This window comes from Epinephelus moara, chromosome 20, assembly GCF_006386435.1.
Source record: "Epinephelus moara isolate mb chromosome 20, YSFRI_EMoa_1.0, whole genome shotgun sequence".
Classification (NCBI taxonomy): Eukaryota; Metazoa; Chordata; class Actinopteri; order Perciformes; family Serranidae; genus Epinephelus; species Epinephelus moara.
Window position 1 is genome coordinate 29449861 of NC_065525.1, and position 17050 is coordinate 29466910.

At 38.6% G+C, this 17050-nt stretch overlaps 1 protein-coding gene across 1 annotated transcript; it reads left to right on the forward strand.

Annotated features, from left to right (window-relative positions):
• Nucleotides 1–445: 445 nt before the first annotated feature.
• On the forward strand, nucleotides 446–16519 carry LOC126408205 (AT-rich interactive domain-containing protein 3A-like). Its single transcript, XM_050073641.1, has 9 exons — nucleotides 446–715; nucleotides 1373–1984; nucleotides 8881–8955; nucleotides 9059–9131; nucleotides 10808–10991; nucleotides 12493–12743; nucleotides 13165–13449; nucleotides 13545–13634; nucleotides 15228–16519. Exons 1-9 carry the CDS (start codon nucleotides 689–691, stop codon nucleotides 15365–15367), a joined length of 1737 nt encoding a protein of 578 aa, XP_049929598.1. The 5' UTR covers nucleotides 446–688; the 3' UTR covers nucleotides 15368–16519.
• The last annotated feature ends 531 nt before the right edge of the window (nucleotides 16520–17050 follow it).

A 17050-nucleotide genomic window follows, 5' to 3' on the forward strand; every position in this document is an offset into this window, starting at 1 on the left:
AATGAGGATGACAGAGCTGTGCAGCTTTATTTGCATCCAAATCAAATTCCTGTTTAATGTACTTAATGCTGCTCCACAGAAAAAAGGACAATGACTAATGAGCCGTGACCTAATAGCCAGACTGAATTTCCATGCATGTTTTCTGCTGTGAAATGAAACCAATTCAGCAGAGAAGGGAAACGAAAGCGTCCTGTGGGTGTAGAGGTCAGGCCCATTTGCTGTGTAGAAGAATCAGCTCCAGACTAAAATAATGTTTGTCATATTTTTAGTAGAGGTCGTGTTAACCTCAATAACCATACAAGTGTATAGGATAATAGCAGTGGGTGGGATTTCCTTGTGAAGTGGGTGGGTAGTTCCACGGAAAGGCTATGCGGGCGAGAAGACCCACTTTACGAGCTTTACGCACGGGGCGGGCCTTTCATTCATGCGAGTTGGGGGTGTAGGCCACTCAGTCAGAGACAATCAAAGATGTTTGAGTTTCCATGCGCAGTGACCAGGGAGGTAAAGCGCAGAGCAGTGTTACCCCTCCTCCAGCTCCGATCAATCCGGCCTCCACACACTGCTGGGGCTTTTTTAAATCACGTTTGATCAGAGGAATCTTTCTTTCTGGTTAAAAACAAACTGGTCATGCGATGCGATTTATTTCTGCCGGAGGGAAGACGGAAAAACTAGATAAGACCTGTTGGCGATGATGGATTACTCAAAGGCGCAAATGGTGAGTGTCGACGGCTTGGTAACGCTCCCACTCGTGTTTGTTACAGTAACAAAGCAAATGGCGATTAATGTAGAGCCTTTAGGAGCATTTGCACCTAAATGATCCAATTTTCTCTTCAGTTATTAACCAGTTAAGTGTTTTTTCCTGATGACTAGTGTAGGCCTTGTTTTCGCATTTATTGCACTGTGAAATAAAGTTGCATTTCCATTTATAAAGAATAGATTCATGATATAACCTAATTCTGATTTCGTTTAAATGTTTAACAAAGTGGGGACTTTGTTAAAATCTTGAGGAGAAACATTTTGTTACAGGTTGCTAATTTATTCTAAATTACTTTAATATATTTTCTGTTAATTATTGTCTCAAGCATCAAGCTTTGTTTCACCTAATCAAACATTACTTTGCTTTCTGAAGCTCACACATCTTTTTTTAAGTATCACTTTAACATGACTATTTGTTTGTATCCCAAAACAAATATGTCTGACTTTATTTAGACACTTTACCTGGTATTTAAACAACAATTTTGTAAAGTTTAATTTGCCTTTTTGTACCTGTTCAGTGCAGTTTCTTTGGATAATTTGCTTCAGTTTATAAAACCAAAGGCACCCAATCAAACATTTTCTTAATAAAGTTTGTGATTTGTATTTTTGTCCATAGTCAAGCTCACTTGAGGAGAGCGGTTTAGTTGGGTGTCCACCGTCCGGTAACGCCGCAGTGAAGCTGGAGGCAATGATGGAGCATCTGCAGAGACAACAGGAGGCCAAACTGGAGATGAACCTGCATGAGAAGCAACTTCTTCACGCCCAGCTCCTCATTGCTCAACACGCCGCTGCAGCCAGAGCCTCTGGCTCCAGAGTAGACTCTGCATTATTTGGCAAAGCAGATGGACAGACTTACCAAGCGGCTCAACAGGCTTTGAGCAGCCATCTCAGCAGAACAGATCCAGATGAGGAAGATGAAGACTCGGATGAGGAGGGACAGGAAATGGTGGAGCCTGAAGAAAATGACGAGGCAGAGGAAAACAATGAGGAGATGGAGGACGGGCCTCATCAGCAGGCACAGAAGCCTCAGCTCCAGCAGGTTGCAGGCTTCCCATTCCCTCCTTATTCTACACCACAGACATCTGCTGTGAAGCAAATGTCCCAATCTCCACCCCCGGCAATAAAACAGGAGCATGAGGAGAAGGAGCTGCTGTCTCCTGCAGGCCAGCACGCCTTTACATCACCTAATGGCTTCGCTGACTGGGGCTATGATGAGCCATTTAAACAAGTAAGTTACTGCACCAATCAAGGCCATATTGTTTTTCTTCCTTCTGTATTTTACCATCTTTTATAGTGAACATTTCCTCTCATAAATTACAGATAAATCCTGTCTTTGCTTGAAAACACCATAGTTATTAAAACCCATCTTTACAGAGAGGAGATCAACATGTTTCTGTGTGTGTGTGTGTGTTTGCTGGTGTATGTTCTAATTCTTCCTATTAATTGTTGACTTCTTCCTGCTGAGAGTCAGGCTCGCTGCTGCCTCCCTCTCTCTCACGTGTGTGTCCCTTTGGCAAGATGCCCATACTTGATAGTGTTTAATTACCGGCCAGACCAGAGATTTCTCCGTCTGCTATACTTCACCTCGTGTCTCACACTTTTGAAAATGCATCCCTGCCACTGGGTGAGCTAATTGGTCTTGGCCGTGGTCCAATACTCACTGTTCAAAGCAGCCGGTTCAGGCCTGACAGAGATGAAGTTAAAATGAGAGCGGAGGATTAATGAAATGGCCTGAAGCATGTATTTATGGGCAAGGTTGGCTTCAGGGGTTAACTACTGTAAGGAATGGCCTGGTAGGTGGGTGGACTTGTCTTTCATTGCATCAGGCAGATCTCCTTTAAACATGGCAAAAGATGATCTTAAATATAAGATCCAAAGGTAGTATCTTGGAGTATGTTTTCCGACATATGTGTGACTGCTTAAAGCAAACAGAGAGATTTTTCTTCTTCTTTATGGAGACCAATCTGATTGGTTCCTCTCTGTGTGTGTTTCCCTTGAAAAGGCCCTAAGCCAATACAATACATTATGATTAATGAGGCCTGTGGCCAGAGGGACAGCTGGGGTAGTGCCTCACAGCATACCAGCAAGCGACTACCCATAAAGTTTACTTTAAGTTGTTATAGTGGAGCAGTTTGGACTTTTGGTATTTCTTATCAGATTTACACACCTCTTTTTCATCATTTAGATATATTTCATATTTGCTTCTGCATTTCTTTCCCCTCCATTGCCTGACTTTTGGTGGAAGTTACATGTAGACAGAAATTTAAAAAGAGTGTTGATTTGCCTCTTTTTAAAACCTCTACAGGCTCAGAAACCTCTCTGCTGATGTAGCCCAGTGGATAGCTTTGTGTAATTAAGCCGTCGCTTGGCAACACTTAATGGCAGCTTAATTCAACTGCACGTAATCAATACATTATATGGCCACTGTAGTGAGAATTGCATTTCCTTTTGTGAGACCGGCGCACAACACCTAGGGCAAGGAGGAGCATTTGTTCAGTTTTAATTAAAGCACAATAAGGAGTTTTTAGAGGCTGCTGTGAAAAGACTTTAACTGGGTGTGTGACATGGTTTAGATTTTTTTTTTCCAGCGCTTAAAGCACAGGAAACATCTTAGAGGCTTAATTTACCTCAGGAACAAATGTATGGGAAGCGTTTGCTTTGACCCATTTGTGTCAAGACTGAGGAGGGATTGCTTGTGATATTTAATTTAATCCTATTCACCTATGTGTTAAGTTAAGCTAAAAGCTGTTATAGATTTCTTGACCATTGCTAACGGGTTTGTTGTGAACATTATAAAGATTTGCAAGCTGTTGTAATACAGCCTATAACCAGACACAGTTAAAAATGCTTTCTAAAAATGTAGATGTGCTTGACTTCTTAAGTGATTTGCAATGACACTGTCTTATGTTACATGCATGTAAATAAGTTCACTTTGCGAGTCATTGTGTGGCTGGTTGAAATGGTTGTAATGATTTACTCTTGTTACCGTCTTTTCTTCCAAAAATGGGATCCTCTTTACTACTTCTTTAATGTTTTCTTTCAGTCGTTACATTGATGAAACATCTTTGAAGATCCCTACATGCTGTACAGGCCTCACCATGCTGGGCAGCTATTGTTCACTCCCTGTGTGCCGTCTCACTGTACGCCCTTAAATGCAGCATGGGCGGGCACAAGAGGCCCCTGTTTGCTCACAGTTCCAGCTCACAGCACAGCAAGGGGCCAGATAATTTATCTTGACTTGTTCGGGTGACTAAAGACCCAATAATTTGATTTGGATTAAAAATTTGCCCCCCCTGTTGTTACATTAACATTTGGAGAGGGATATGTTTTCACTGTTGACTGAATGATTTGAATGAAGCTCATTAGAAGTTTCAGGTTAGTGTTGTTTGAGTACTTCAATGGGACATTTTAAATTATGTTTATTTATCTTGACTGGTTGAACTTCCATACTTCTGCAGAACTACTTTGTTAATCTGATGATTTAATGTAATTTGAATATATTTAAAACCTTATAAAAACTAGCGTTATTTAACAAAACAAAAGAAACCTTTCTCTGACCTACATACTGAATTCTATCAGGATTCCCAGGGCTGAATGTGTGAAAACTCTGTGAGCAATTAACTGAGGGCTCTTTGTTAATAAAGCCACAGTAGGTCTCACTGGCTCATCAATAAGGGGGGATGGGTTTTATTCCCATTTCATGGTGAAAAGACTGGGATGTTTATCTACATTCACACCAATAAGCTTTCTGCTGGGGGAGTCCTTTATTGGAAATTCTAAACAGAAGCCATTAGATGTGTCCACAGCCCTGCCACCGCAGGGGCAGTGTAATGTGTGAAGTGGATACATGCAGTTACGCTGTTAAACAACTAAAAACAGGTAGAGAATATAATTTTCAAGAGGAGGTTGTGCTTAAAAGAGTCCATTACAACATTCCCAATGCGAGGGACAACTTACTTCTGCAGTGAGTGGTAGAAAGAAAAATAAATTATCAAAAATCTGCTGTCATCTGTATCACCTGTGTTGTGGTTTATAGTGTGTGTGAAAGTTAACAAGTGAGCAGAGAGGTTGGAGCAGTTAGCTGAAAGTAAATCGTTTCCTGAAAGCAGTACATAAATGTTTGATATAGTTAGCCAGGTGTAACACATAAATGGTTGAAATGCTTACCTAAAAGTAGTTTAGAAGTGGCTGAAATAGTTACCTAAAAGTAATGTATAAATGGTTGAACTGTTGGCTAAAGATAATGTATGAATGGTTGAACTGTTGGCTAAAGATAATGTATGAATGGTTGACATGGTTCATAAAAAGTAATGCAAACATAGTTGACATATTTAGCTTAAAGTAATGTATGAACTGTTAAAATCGTTAGTTAAAGGTAATGTATAACCAGTTGAAATAGTTAGTTAAAAGTAATGTATAAATGTTAGACATAGTTTGGTAAAGTAATGTATAAATGGTTAAAGTTGTTAGCTGAAGGTGATGCTGTATATAAATAATTGAAATGCCTAAAGGTAATGTATAAATGGTTGAACAGTTGGCTAAGGATAATGTAAATAGTTGACATGGTTCATAAAAAGTAATGCAAACATGGTTGACATATTTAGCTAAAAGTAATGTATAAACTGTTGAAATAGTTAGCTAAAAGTAATGTAGAATGGTTAAAACAGTTACCTTAAAGTAATGTATAAATGATTGACATAGTTAGGTAAAGTAATGTATAAATGGTTGAAATAGTAAGCTAAAAGCAATGGACAAATGGTTGACATTATCTAAAGTTAATGTATAAATGGTTAAAATAGTTAGCTGAAAGTGATATATAAATAATTGACAGAGCTAAAGGTAATGTATAAATGGTTGAAATAGTCAATTGAAAGTTGTATGTACTTAGTTGAAATAATTAGCTAAAAGTAATGTAGAAAAGGTTAAAATACTTAGCCAAAAGAAATACAGAAGTGTAAGTAATTTAGAAATGGTTAAAACAGTTACCCAAAAGGCAAATGTATATATAGTTGACATAGTTAGCTAAAAGTAATATATAAATAGTTGATATAGTTAGCTAAAAGTAATGTGTATGTATAGTTGACATAGTTAGCTAAAAGTAATGTGTATGTATAGTTGACATAGCTAAAAGTAATGCGTAAATAGTTGACATAGTTAGCTAAAAGTAATGTGTATGTATAGTTGACATCGTAAGCTAAAAGTAATGTACATACAGTTAGCTATAAGTAATATGTATATATAGTTGACATAGTTAGCTAAAAGTAATGTGTATATATAGCTGACATAGTTAACTAAAAATAATGTATAAATGGTTGAAATAGTAAAAGTATACATGGTTGAAATAGTCAATTTAAAGTAATGTACATATGGTTGAAATAGTCGATTAAAAGTAATATAGAAATATAAGCAATTTAGAAATGGTTAAAACTGTTAGATTAAAGTAGGCTAATGTATAAATGGTTGACATAGTTAGCTGATGGTAATATATTGATAGTTAAATTAGTTAGCTAAAAGTAATGTAACAATGGTTGACTTCAAGTGACTTCTGATCTGTGGGCCCCTCAGACAACACATGCTGGGAACCTCTGTTACAATATAATGCAGCTGTTTGTGTGCCAGCATTTGCAGTTTGAGCGATGTTGTTACTGTAAACACGAGGAGAGTTACAGTTGGACTGGAAGCCAACAGATTATTGGTTCCCACGTATTTTGTAGCTCACAGGTTGAAATATTATGGGTGTTAGCCCTGATTCAGATCAGGTTGCCACGCCAAAACACTTAATTAATGGAGTAATATGTTTTAAGTACTAAATGATACATTTAAATGCAAGTATCAAGTAAAAACTTTATCAGGGACAACAATGAAAGACAAAAACAAATCACAAGCATGACATTTGAAGCATTTGATCCTGTGAAACACAATAACATGTTTGTTGCTGAAAGTACTCATGCTTGTTTTAATAAAAAACATACCATTCAGTCCTTGTTTTATGTAAACATGTGAGCCCTTATAAGCCTACAAAAGCAAATCAATCAGAGATATTCAAGAATAAATCAGGGTGACATTTTATAAGCTGCAGCTAGATCCACAATAGTCCTTAAATTAATGTATTGTAATGTTTGTTTTGACTACAGATAGGAGAGATAACAGGAAAAAACATCACCTACTTAATGTAATTGTAATGACAGACCATTCTTACGACTGTTCCACCACGTTCAATTTTCATACTTGCGTCATGCAGCTCTCTGTGTGCGTAAGCAGGACAATACCATCTCAGCGGGCTTTTCCACACAGTTGCACACAGTTTCCACGCACTGCCCTCTTCTGACATTTTTAACCTTTAACTGTCTTGCCAAGGCAGAATTGATGCAGGAATAACATGTCACATTAAACTACTTAATGAGCATGGGGCCTTTCAATAAGCTTCCTTTTGCTGTGCCCAGCTTTAAACTGACACTCCCTTTGAGACATATAAGAGAAGATAAACCTTTATCGACAACCAGCCAGAGGGGAAAATTGGGTTGTTGCCGCAGCATGAGGACAGAAACAAGCTCTGATAATTAGAGGAAAGTAAAAGAAAAAATAATTAGAAGTATGTAAAATATAAACAGAAACAAAAATAGAAGCCATACAAGAGCAAACTCAAAATTTTAAAGCATTTAAAGTGCCCCGACCAGTATTGTACTCCCCGTTGGTGTGATTGGTAGTTGCAAAGTCAGTAAAGTGTCTGTAAGAGTAATATAATACCATCTACTAAAATGGCATACACAACAATGATATACAATATGATTAACTAATAATAATGTGTTATTCTGCATAACATAGAAATATGATATAGTACATAATATAAAACAGTATGGCATATTAACATTATATAGAATGAGATATCACACATAAGGGGAAATGTTTTTACATAGTGTAACACAATATGTGGTATATGATATAACATGTAACATACAGCATGTATTACAACAGCACCAGCTGGTTAATGTCTGACTGTTCCTGCAGTAAATGCAGATTTCAGCGCTGGGAAAAAAGCAGGATTGGACACATGAGGTGGGAACAAAGTCCAGAGTCCTTGAGGAAAACATAAAATAAATAAAGAGAAGCTTTAAATAGAAATGGTATCTCACTGAGGGTTATATATACACATATATAATCCATAGTACATTACTATATGTATATCAATTTTTAGTCGGACAAAAGCAATTCAAGTTACTCATTGTAGTGCAAATAGTACACCATGCTCATTTCACAAAGGTTAGGCTCTATAGGATCTATTAAGATGTGAACCTGACTTGTGACAGGTGTAGCCAAGCACCGGCGAGCCATGTACACATGTTCTGGTCTTATCCTGCATTACAGATGTACTGGGGAGAAATCTTAAGATCACTGTCGAGGGTTACTTGAAAATCTGTTGAACCTAATGCTATGATTCCATTGTTTGGTTTAACTCCACCCACAGTATCACTCTCTTCCCATGGGGAAACTTTTACAGCCTTTGTTACCTTATTAGCCAGACACTTGGTGTTACTCATGTAGAAGTCCCCAACACCTCCCTCACACACTCTATGGATGAGGGAAATCCTCAATTTTGTCAAACTGGAAGGAATCAGGTGCATAATAAGGGGCTCCCTGAGGACATTTTGCATGATATGGGATCCCTTTTTTGACGATATACGAGAGCTGGACTTTCTAGATATTCCTGCATGATTGATCAACTATTTTAGAGACATTAAATTGTGATGTGACAGGCAGTTGTCCGACCAACAACCATTATATTATGTTTTAGTATTTTACGTTCTTTTTATCATCATACACTTGTTTTCACATATTTATATATTTCAATTTTATTACTATGTTGTTTTGGGCTTGTTCGGGGTACTGATTTGATTTGTAATATTTGTTTTAGACCTATCTTGGTTTTGTATTGTTCTTACTTTACTTACTACTTACTTTCTTGTTGTGTCACTATTGGATTGACCAAATATTATTGTGCTTTCTATTTGCTTTATTTGGAAGATTTAAATAAACAGATTTTGGGGAAAAATACTCATTGAATTCATCACATGAACCTGACATAGTGTTTGTGTTTGCTGAAGTTGTTTGTGTGTGTATTTACAGAGAGGAAGTGCCGTCTGGGCTGAGGACAACGATGGAGGAAAAGTAAGAGGAGAACCATCTCGGGACTTTGCCAAGGTCAGTAGAATTAGTAGATGTATGTAAACAAAGAAAATTGCTGAAATAATCACAGAGTAATTGTTGACTATCTTGTTGCTGATGTTTGTTTTTTAACCCACAGCTTTATGAACTGGATAACGACCCACAACGGAAGGAGTTTCTGGATCAGCTGTTTGTCTTCATGCAGAAACGAGGTGAGATTCAGAGTTAGAGCCTTGTTGTTTAACAAATCATTTTGGTTTTGTGAGCAGCTGAGGCAGCATCAAATAAACAAAGTAGAGTTGTTCTAGACAAGTTGCTGATAGAGTGCTTTTTTATGTCAACGTGATGTTTATTTGTCAATGATGGCGTGACATTTTTAGAGCAGGGCTGGTATTGTAGCTGATCCTACTGCAAGTGAATTCAACAACGTGCTGTAGCGTTAAACCCACAATCAGGATGTGCTGGTCAAGTTTTAGGATTGACTGATCTTTAAATGAGTTGAAAACTCTTTGCTTTTAAAAATGATTCACCCCCTTTCGTTTGTTTTATGTAGAATTAAACCAACCCGTGCAGCACAGGTTGAGTGAATAGTTCACGTTCAGCTAAATTATGCTGAGAATATGAAGTGAGCTATCACATATACTCTATAGATGAACATCTACTAAAGGAAACAGTTGCATAACTCACAGATGGGTCACCTGAACCAAGAGTCTTGTGTTGAGGTGTTGACAGATGTAGCTAAGAGTAGCTGACTAGTAGATCAGCTGGCTGACTCTGGCTGCTGACACTGCCATCACTGGGCCGTTATCAAACGTGGCCCAGCTTCGGCCCAAACTCAACACGCTGGAAGAAGTAAATCATGCCTCATCCGGTCGCCTGACTCTGCTGAGACTCGGCATGAATGATGCCCCAGAATCTGGCCAAATGAGCTGGCCCAATTCCGGCTCCTGACACTGCCATCACTGGGTTCAGTTTACTTTTTATGTACTTATCAGAGATATGCTTTAAATTACCCTTAAGTATACTTATATTGCACCGACAAGTATATTTGGCTTATACTTGTACTTAATAATTTGATGGAGACATACTTAAGAAAAGTATAATTAAGTATTCTTGCCCTGTACAAAAGGTTTAAGCAAGTAAGTTTAAGTTTCATCAGAACTTGTGAATAGCATTGTGAGAACTCGGAAAATGTTGCAATGTTTGATTTAGTTAAAAACAGCTATTTTTACAACATAAATCACGATTAACAATAGATGTAGCTGAAATAAATTGAGGTTGCAGTTTATGTTTTGTCTGCACTTTCAACCCTACAGTGTCAAGTTTTGTATGTTGAAGACAAATATGCAGATAAATGTCGTCCATCCCAGTCAAACAGACGTGATGCAGCAGGACACTGTCTGCGATCTTTACTCATGTGTGCAAAGGTCATAGCCGTAGTAGATGTGTGTGTCTGTGACATGTGTCCATCTTAAAGACAGAGAGATCTTGTCGACTGCTTTTATATCCTCTTTGCTTAATTGGCTTTGCTCCAAATCGGGATTGGAAGGGTTAGCTGTCAACCCTGTGATTGGCAGGCACTGCTGGCTCTATAATCACCCCTCCCCCCCTGCGCTCAATCAATGCAGCAACAGAGCTGCTGTTGTGGAATTATCCCCACCCCCATCCATCTGAAATGAGCTTCATTAGAGAAGTCTATCCGCACAGATTATACATGCTAAGCCATATTACCCAACATTAACCTCAGGCCCTCAGGTGGGGAAATCCGAATAAGTTTTCCGCCTCTTTTTGCTTTTACAAGACTACTTTTGTTTTATGCCAACTTCTCAAGAACTGAATTCAAATAAAATGAACACATTTAATTGTATTTTTCCTCTTGTTCATTCAGGAACTCCTGTCAACCGCATCCCCATCATGGCGAAGCAGGTGCTGGACCTGTACAGGCTTTACAAGCTTGTGACAGAGAAGGGAGGCCTGGTGGAGGTTATTAACAAGAAGATCTGGAGGGAGATCACCAAAGGTCTCAACCTCCCCACATCCATCACCAGCGCAGCCTTCACCCTCCGTACCCAGTAGGTGTCTCTCTCTGAGAAAAAACTGAAAAATTTGTCTTCAAGATAAATCAAAGGAATAAAATATGCTCCAGTATGAAGAAGTAGCCGATAATGACTGTCAGATGATTTAATATTTTGTCCAAACATGAATTAAAGTCTCTCTAATGAGTTAAACATAATATCCTGAAATGCTTACAACTGTTATTTCACATTCGGTCCAACTTTTTCATTTTATTGAACAATGAATAGAGTAATAATTATGAATAAATTAAATATGTCTTGTCAGTAATTTTAAACCATGTGGTACAACTTTTAGTAATGACTGCATTACAGTAGTCAGCATGTTACCACATTAATAAATAGCCATCTGTTTTCAACCTTATTAGAGAGACAATAATTGTATTTTAAGAAATTATCACATGATATAGTAGATAGTATAAAAGATTACATTTCGTGCTCCAAGAATGACAAAATACTTTAAAATTTTTCCATTATTGTAAAATAAACCCACCAGCTTTGTTTTCTTCTGATTAGCTTAGCAGTGTTTTCATGCTGTGTGCAAGTCCACATGTATTAGTAATCATGTGATGTCGCAGTTTCAGCCTCTCTGTTTGCTTAAACTTGGATGTTTCAGTAATAGTCAGCCCAATTTTCTCAGTACTATTTACAATAGGTGACATTCAAAGCCACATGAGTAAGTAAAAAAAAACATTTCTCAACACTGAAATGTTGAATTCAAATTCTTGTAATTATTGATTTAAAAAAAAAAAAAAAAAGAACCTGCTCAATGGGTACATTAAATGTTTGATCTTTTCCACCCTATTTATTTTGAAATAGGGTGCGTTCTGAATCACATACTTTATCTTTTTACTTTTAGTAGATACTGCAGCTGCCCTTACAAAGTATGTACTGTTGTATGCAGTATACACACAATCAGGACATACTGCTTTCTCATAACATTACACCTTGACCTTTGGCCCTCTTGTTTTTTCTGTTACCTTGGAGATAAACAAACGCCACTTACCGAGATTGCCAGAGACAGAGATCAAGAGCTCTGCTACAGTTGCTACAGTTAAATTACACCTGCAGGTCTCTGTTGTTGTTGTTTTTTTTGGTTTAGCCTTTTGTTGTTTGTAACATAAATTATTATTTTGTTCATTTAAACAATTAATATTCCTATTATTACTATTCGACTGGTCATCAGTTACTTGAATGTGCTGTCATCCATCAATGGTAGCTGTTAGTCAGCTGATGGTCAGCTGTCAGAAGTCGCAATGAGCTGTCATCTGTCATCTGCAGCTCAGTCGATGTGACATAGCATCTGTGCAGAGGACTGTGGGTCAGAATAGCCAGAAAAGCATGCTGGCTTACATACAGCAAAACCCAACCAGATGTAGAACATCCTGGTATTTTTGGCATTCTGCATTTGACATACTAAATCTTTTTCTGGCATACTATATAGTACAGTAGTGCTCATTCTCACCAGATCATGTGACTAATTTAAAATTTTTCAAATTAGGTATATGAAGTACCTTTACGCGTTTGAGTGTGAGAAGAAGGGTCTGAGTTCTCCAGGTGAGCTGCAGGCCGCCATCGACAGTAATCGCAGAGAAGGCCGACGTCCCAGCTACACCAGCAGCTTGTACCGTTACTCTCCGTCACCGAGCTCCGCTCAACACGCGCTCCTCTCTTCACCCAAGATGCAAACCACCCCGACCGGACACAACAGCCTGAATGCATCCGCCAGCCCGAATCTAAAGAGAAGCGCAGGTATGACGCAGAGTGTAAGAAAACTGATATACATGATATTATATTTTGAAAATCTCTCCTGTCTCAAAGAAAACCTGGTGGTGTTTGGATCAATTTGACAAGAATGTTTTTAATTCAGCTTGGAGTCCATATTGTTTTATAGCAGTCCATAAGAGACTCCTACTTGATTTATGAAGTTACAATCTCTCTATGGAAATAAGCGATAATTTTGGATCACACTTCCCAGAGATCCAAACAGTGTCACCTGTGTGATGTTAGTCTGTTGGCATCTAGTCATAGTAACTGTGGTGAACCTGGGTGATTTAAGATACTTGTGACCTCTAGCTAGAACTGCCACCATCTTATGTAAAAGGAAGTTGTCATTTCTTTGTGCTGTTTTTCTGAATGAATAACCTTCACTGTGATTTTTTTTCCCAATCAGATGAGATGTCAACCCCTGTGATGCCCAGCCGGCTGCCCATGGCTCTGGCTCTGGGGCAGCAGCAGCAGCAACAGCTGGCCCAAGCTGCCACGTTAGAGCATTTCAGAGAGAGACTGGAGCGAGGAGCTGGAATAGCTGGTGGAGCTGCAGCTGACGGTCCAGAGAAGAAAATGATGCGGATGGCGGAGGAGCAGCAGCGCCTCATGCAGCAGGCCCTCCAACAAAACCTCCTGGCCTTGGCGTCTCACTTCAACCCCATGAACCTCAAACTTAACAACGGACAGGGTGAGTTACCTTGAGTGTGATGATGCAGGCCCGATCAGATCATTACTTAACATGATTTAGGAAAGTCCATTAAGTGGAGTCTTTTTCTCTCACAGAGAGCAAACAGGATTTGTCTCTGAGTATCTCCACTAATGGAGCAGCCAGTATCAGCGTGTCTGTGGAGGTCAATGGCACTGTTTACTCAGGTAAGTGATTACATTTTAATGGAGTTTGGCCTTTCTGTGTTTTTTAAATTCCAAAAAAAAGAAGCAGCTAGGAAATCTATTTTTATGAAATTTTTAAGTTTATTAACCTTAGTTTTTAAGAAAGAGGAAAGAAAGCATTCCCTTATTAGTCCCTCGAGAGGAGATCATAGTATCATTTTTCATTTATCATCATATCAGTTTATTTATATATGTATTTTCTATTATCTTTTGAGTCAGTTTAATTGTATGCTGTGAAAACGAAGCACATCCTTAGATGTGAGACTGAACTTTACAATACACTGCACTTTGTTTAATAAGTGAAACAAGAATGTCAGTATACTGGGTTATACTACTTACAAAAATAAGTCAGCCAGTAGACTGTACTTTAGTTTAGTATAAAGACTGTAAATAGGTCGTTGGTAATTAAGATGTGACATCTTGTTTGGTGGCAGCACAGTGGTGCAGTGGGTAGCATTGTCATCTCACAGCAAGAGGGTTCCTGGTTCGAACCCAGGGTGTGAGTTTTGGAACCAGGGTTTCCTCCCACAGTCCAAAGACATGCAGGTTAATTGGTGACTCTAAATTGCCCGTAGGTGTGAATGTGAGGGTGAATGGTTGTCTGTCTCCATGTGTCAGCCCTGCGACAGTCTGGTGACCTCTCCAGGGTGTGCGCTGTCTCTCGCCCAATGTCAGCTGGGATAGGCTCCGGCCCACCACGACCCCAACAGGATAGGCAGTTTTGTAAGATGAATGAATGAATCTTGTTTGGTTAATCTGTACAAAGAATCCCCCTTATTTCCAGCACCCTCACCCGAGCCACTCCCATCTTCGAAGCTGACCTTCATTTTGTTTTCAGCTACACTCCTGTGAAGTTTCACAACTGCATCTTTCATGTTTGTGATGCTATCGGATGACAAAGTCTGTCCACAGGCAGACAGGCAGACAGAAAGACATATATATACCTGGCAAAATACTCAGAACAGCTTCTGTTGTAGTTCCTGCTACTTTTGCTGTCACGAGGACTACATTTTGCCATGAGACACACACACACACACACACACGCCGTACACACGAGGTGAAAATAATATGACGGCTGATGAAAACAAGTTGAAGTTTTATGGGGGTTATGTGCTGGACTATTTCATGGCTGGGAGCGGTGACTTCCTTTCACAATGTGTCATTTTTTGTCTTTGAGTTTTGTACAGATCAATCAGTGGGTTTCAGATGTGCTGTCAGGTAGATTTGTTACCACTGGTGGGAGCTAGACTCGCTGTTTCCCTTGGTTTCTTGTCTGTATGCTAAGTTAAGCTAGCCTGCTCGCTCTAGCTTAATATGTATTGCACAGACACGAGAGTGGTATCAATGTTCTCATCGTAACAGCCAAGAAAGCAAATAAGTATCCCAAAATGTTTTTTGTGCTCTTAAACGGTTTCTCTGCTGCACTAAATGTTTTCATTCAGTACTATATGACACTAAATTCTCCCTTAAACTTGACCTGGAAATGTGTCAATTCTACAAATATGAGGTTAAACATACAGTTTGTGCTTTTTAATGTTCGTTGGCTTTAACTTCTCTCTGTTCTCTATGTTTCAGGAATGCTGTTTGCCCAGAAGTCAGCTGCTCCTGCAGCGTCACAGGTCATAACTGCGGCAGGAACAAATGGTTTCAGTGCCCTGTCCTCTTCACACAGTCCCTCTTCTTCATCTTCCAACTCCTCAAAGGGACCAAATTAAGCCTCACTGGTCTTTAAATCTGTCCTCAGCTAAATGCATACTTCTCTCTAGTTGCAGCAGTTGACCATCTGTTTGTTCAGTCAGGCAGTGCAGTCTTTTGGGAAGGTCAGCCGCAACACATCGCCATAACAAATCTAGCATTGTTTTTCCATTATTTTGACAGCGTAACGTGCTTTAAATAAGTCTAATTGAGAGGACATTGATGTTAAACCTCAAAGGCTCAAACTGACCATAATATAGATTCAGATCACGGTTTACCTTTGTGCCTGTAAGAAGCTTTTTCTTTAAAAAAATGTAGTGGCATTCATGTCTGAAAGGCTTTACAAGGTTTGTTCTGAAGTGTCTTTATATCCTCTTTGAGTGTCAACTGCATTTATAGCTAATTATCGAACAGTTGTGTAGCTGCCTTTTTCTATAGTAGAGCAGTGTGGTTGCCAAAGTGCAGCTAATGGAGACCAAAAAGCCTTAGCTCAGTGTCATAGCTGCTGTCTGTAACTGTTTTGCTGAAGCCATTTTGTACCCAAACATTTGGTTTAATCCGAGTGAAAGCTTCCTACTTTTAATAGCAGCTTTCAGGGATTATGTACAGTACATCATCTGTTTCCTAAATTTGTTGCAGGTTGGTTGAATTTTTTTATGTTTTGTATCGTGTTTCATTTTATTTTTTTATTTAATCATTTTGGCTCGGCCTTAAAATTACAGACATATATTATTTTCAGCTGTGAATCAAAGGCAATCACCTCAGTCGACTTCCAATGTTGGTAAGTTTCTCGGGAATTTCTTCTGGACTCAGGAATGTCCTCTGGACTCGTCGTTGTTATATCTCATAGTATGTTGCTGTGTTGTATTTGCATTATCGTAGAGAATGTATCGCCAATGACCTCAAGCTTTTGACAAGTGAACACTGAAACAGTGCTACCTCACTCTCTCTTCTGGAGAAATATGCAATACTTAATATAGCATGTGTTGATTTAGCCATCTGCTGAAATAAACTGTAAGTGGACAATCAAGTAGACATATCAATCATGCAAGCAAGTGTCACTGTGAACTTCAAAAACCAAGGTTGGTGTTGAACTCTGTTTTGGTCTTTGATTAATGTATTTCTTGGACATGTGGCCATGAGGAATAAAACAATCTTGTGTGCTGTAAAAAGACCCTGTTTTTTTTTTTTGTTTACAGCAAGTCAAACCCCTCAGTCATTTTCCCTTTATGAGGACAAGTCTAACGATAAAAAAGTCAGCTGTTCTAATATTTCACATGGCATGCACATGATCATGCTCGTTTTAGTTTTTTAAAATTGTGTTATAGTCTCTTTATAGTTGTGTTTTAGCTCGAACAAACCTAATACATTTGTTATCTTGTGTGAATAATCTCAACACAAAGTCCATTTATTAGCTGTTTTTTTACCTTTCAGTTGCATCTCACAGTCTTCATCAGTGACTGAAATAAGTTGTCACACATTCTGATCGCCGTGTCAAGAATGAACTTCCGTGGTCAAATTTATTTAAGACTGTCCAAAACCTAGGTTACAAAGTGCTTCACAGTTACAAATGAAAATGACATTTTACTCCACCACATTTATTTGACAGCTGTAGTTTCTTTACAAATTACTATTTTATAGATTAAACTAATTAGCTCCATCTGACATCTGCAATATCAAAATGCTACTTATACATCGATGCA

Excerpts from the sequence above, each read along its gene's own strand:
- LOC126408205 (XM_050073641.1), top strand. The coding sequence starts at position 689 with ATGATGGATTACTCAAAGGCGCAAATG. Across the intron at positions 716-1,372 it reads ATTACTCAAAGGCGCAAATG|TCAAGCTCACTTGAGGAGAG; the intron begins GTGAGTGTCGAC and ends TTTTGTCCATAG. Across the intron at positions 1,985-8,880 it reads ATGATGAGCCATTTAAACAA|AGAGGAAGTGCCGTCTGGGC; the intron begins GTAAGTTACTGC and ends GTGTATTTACAG.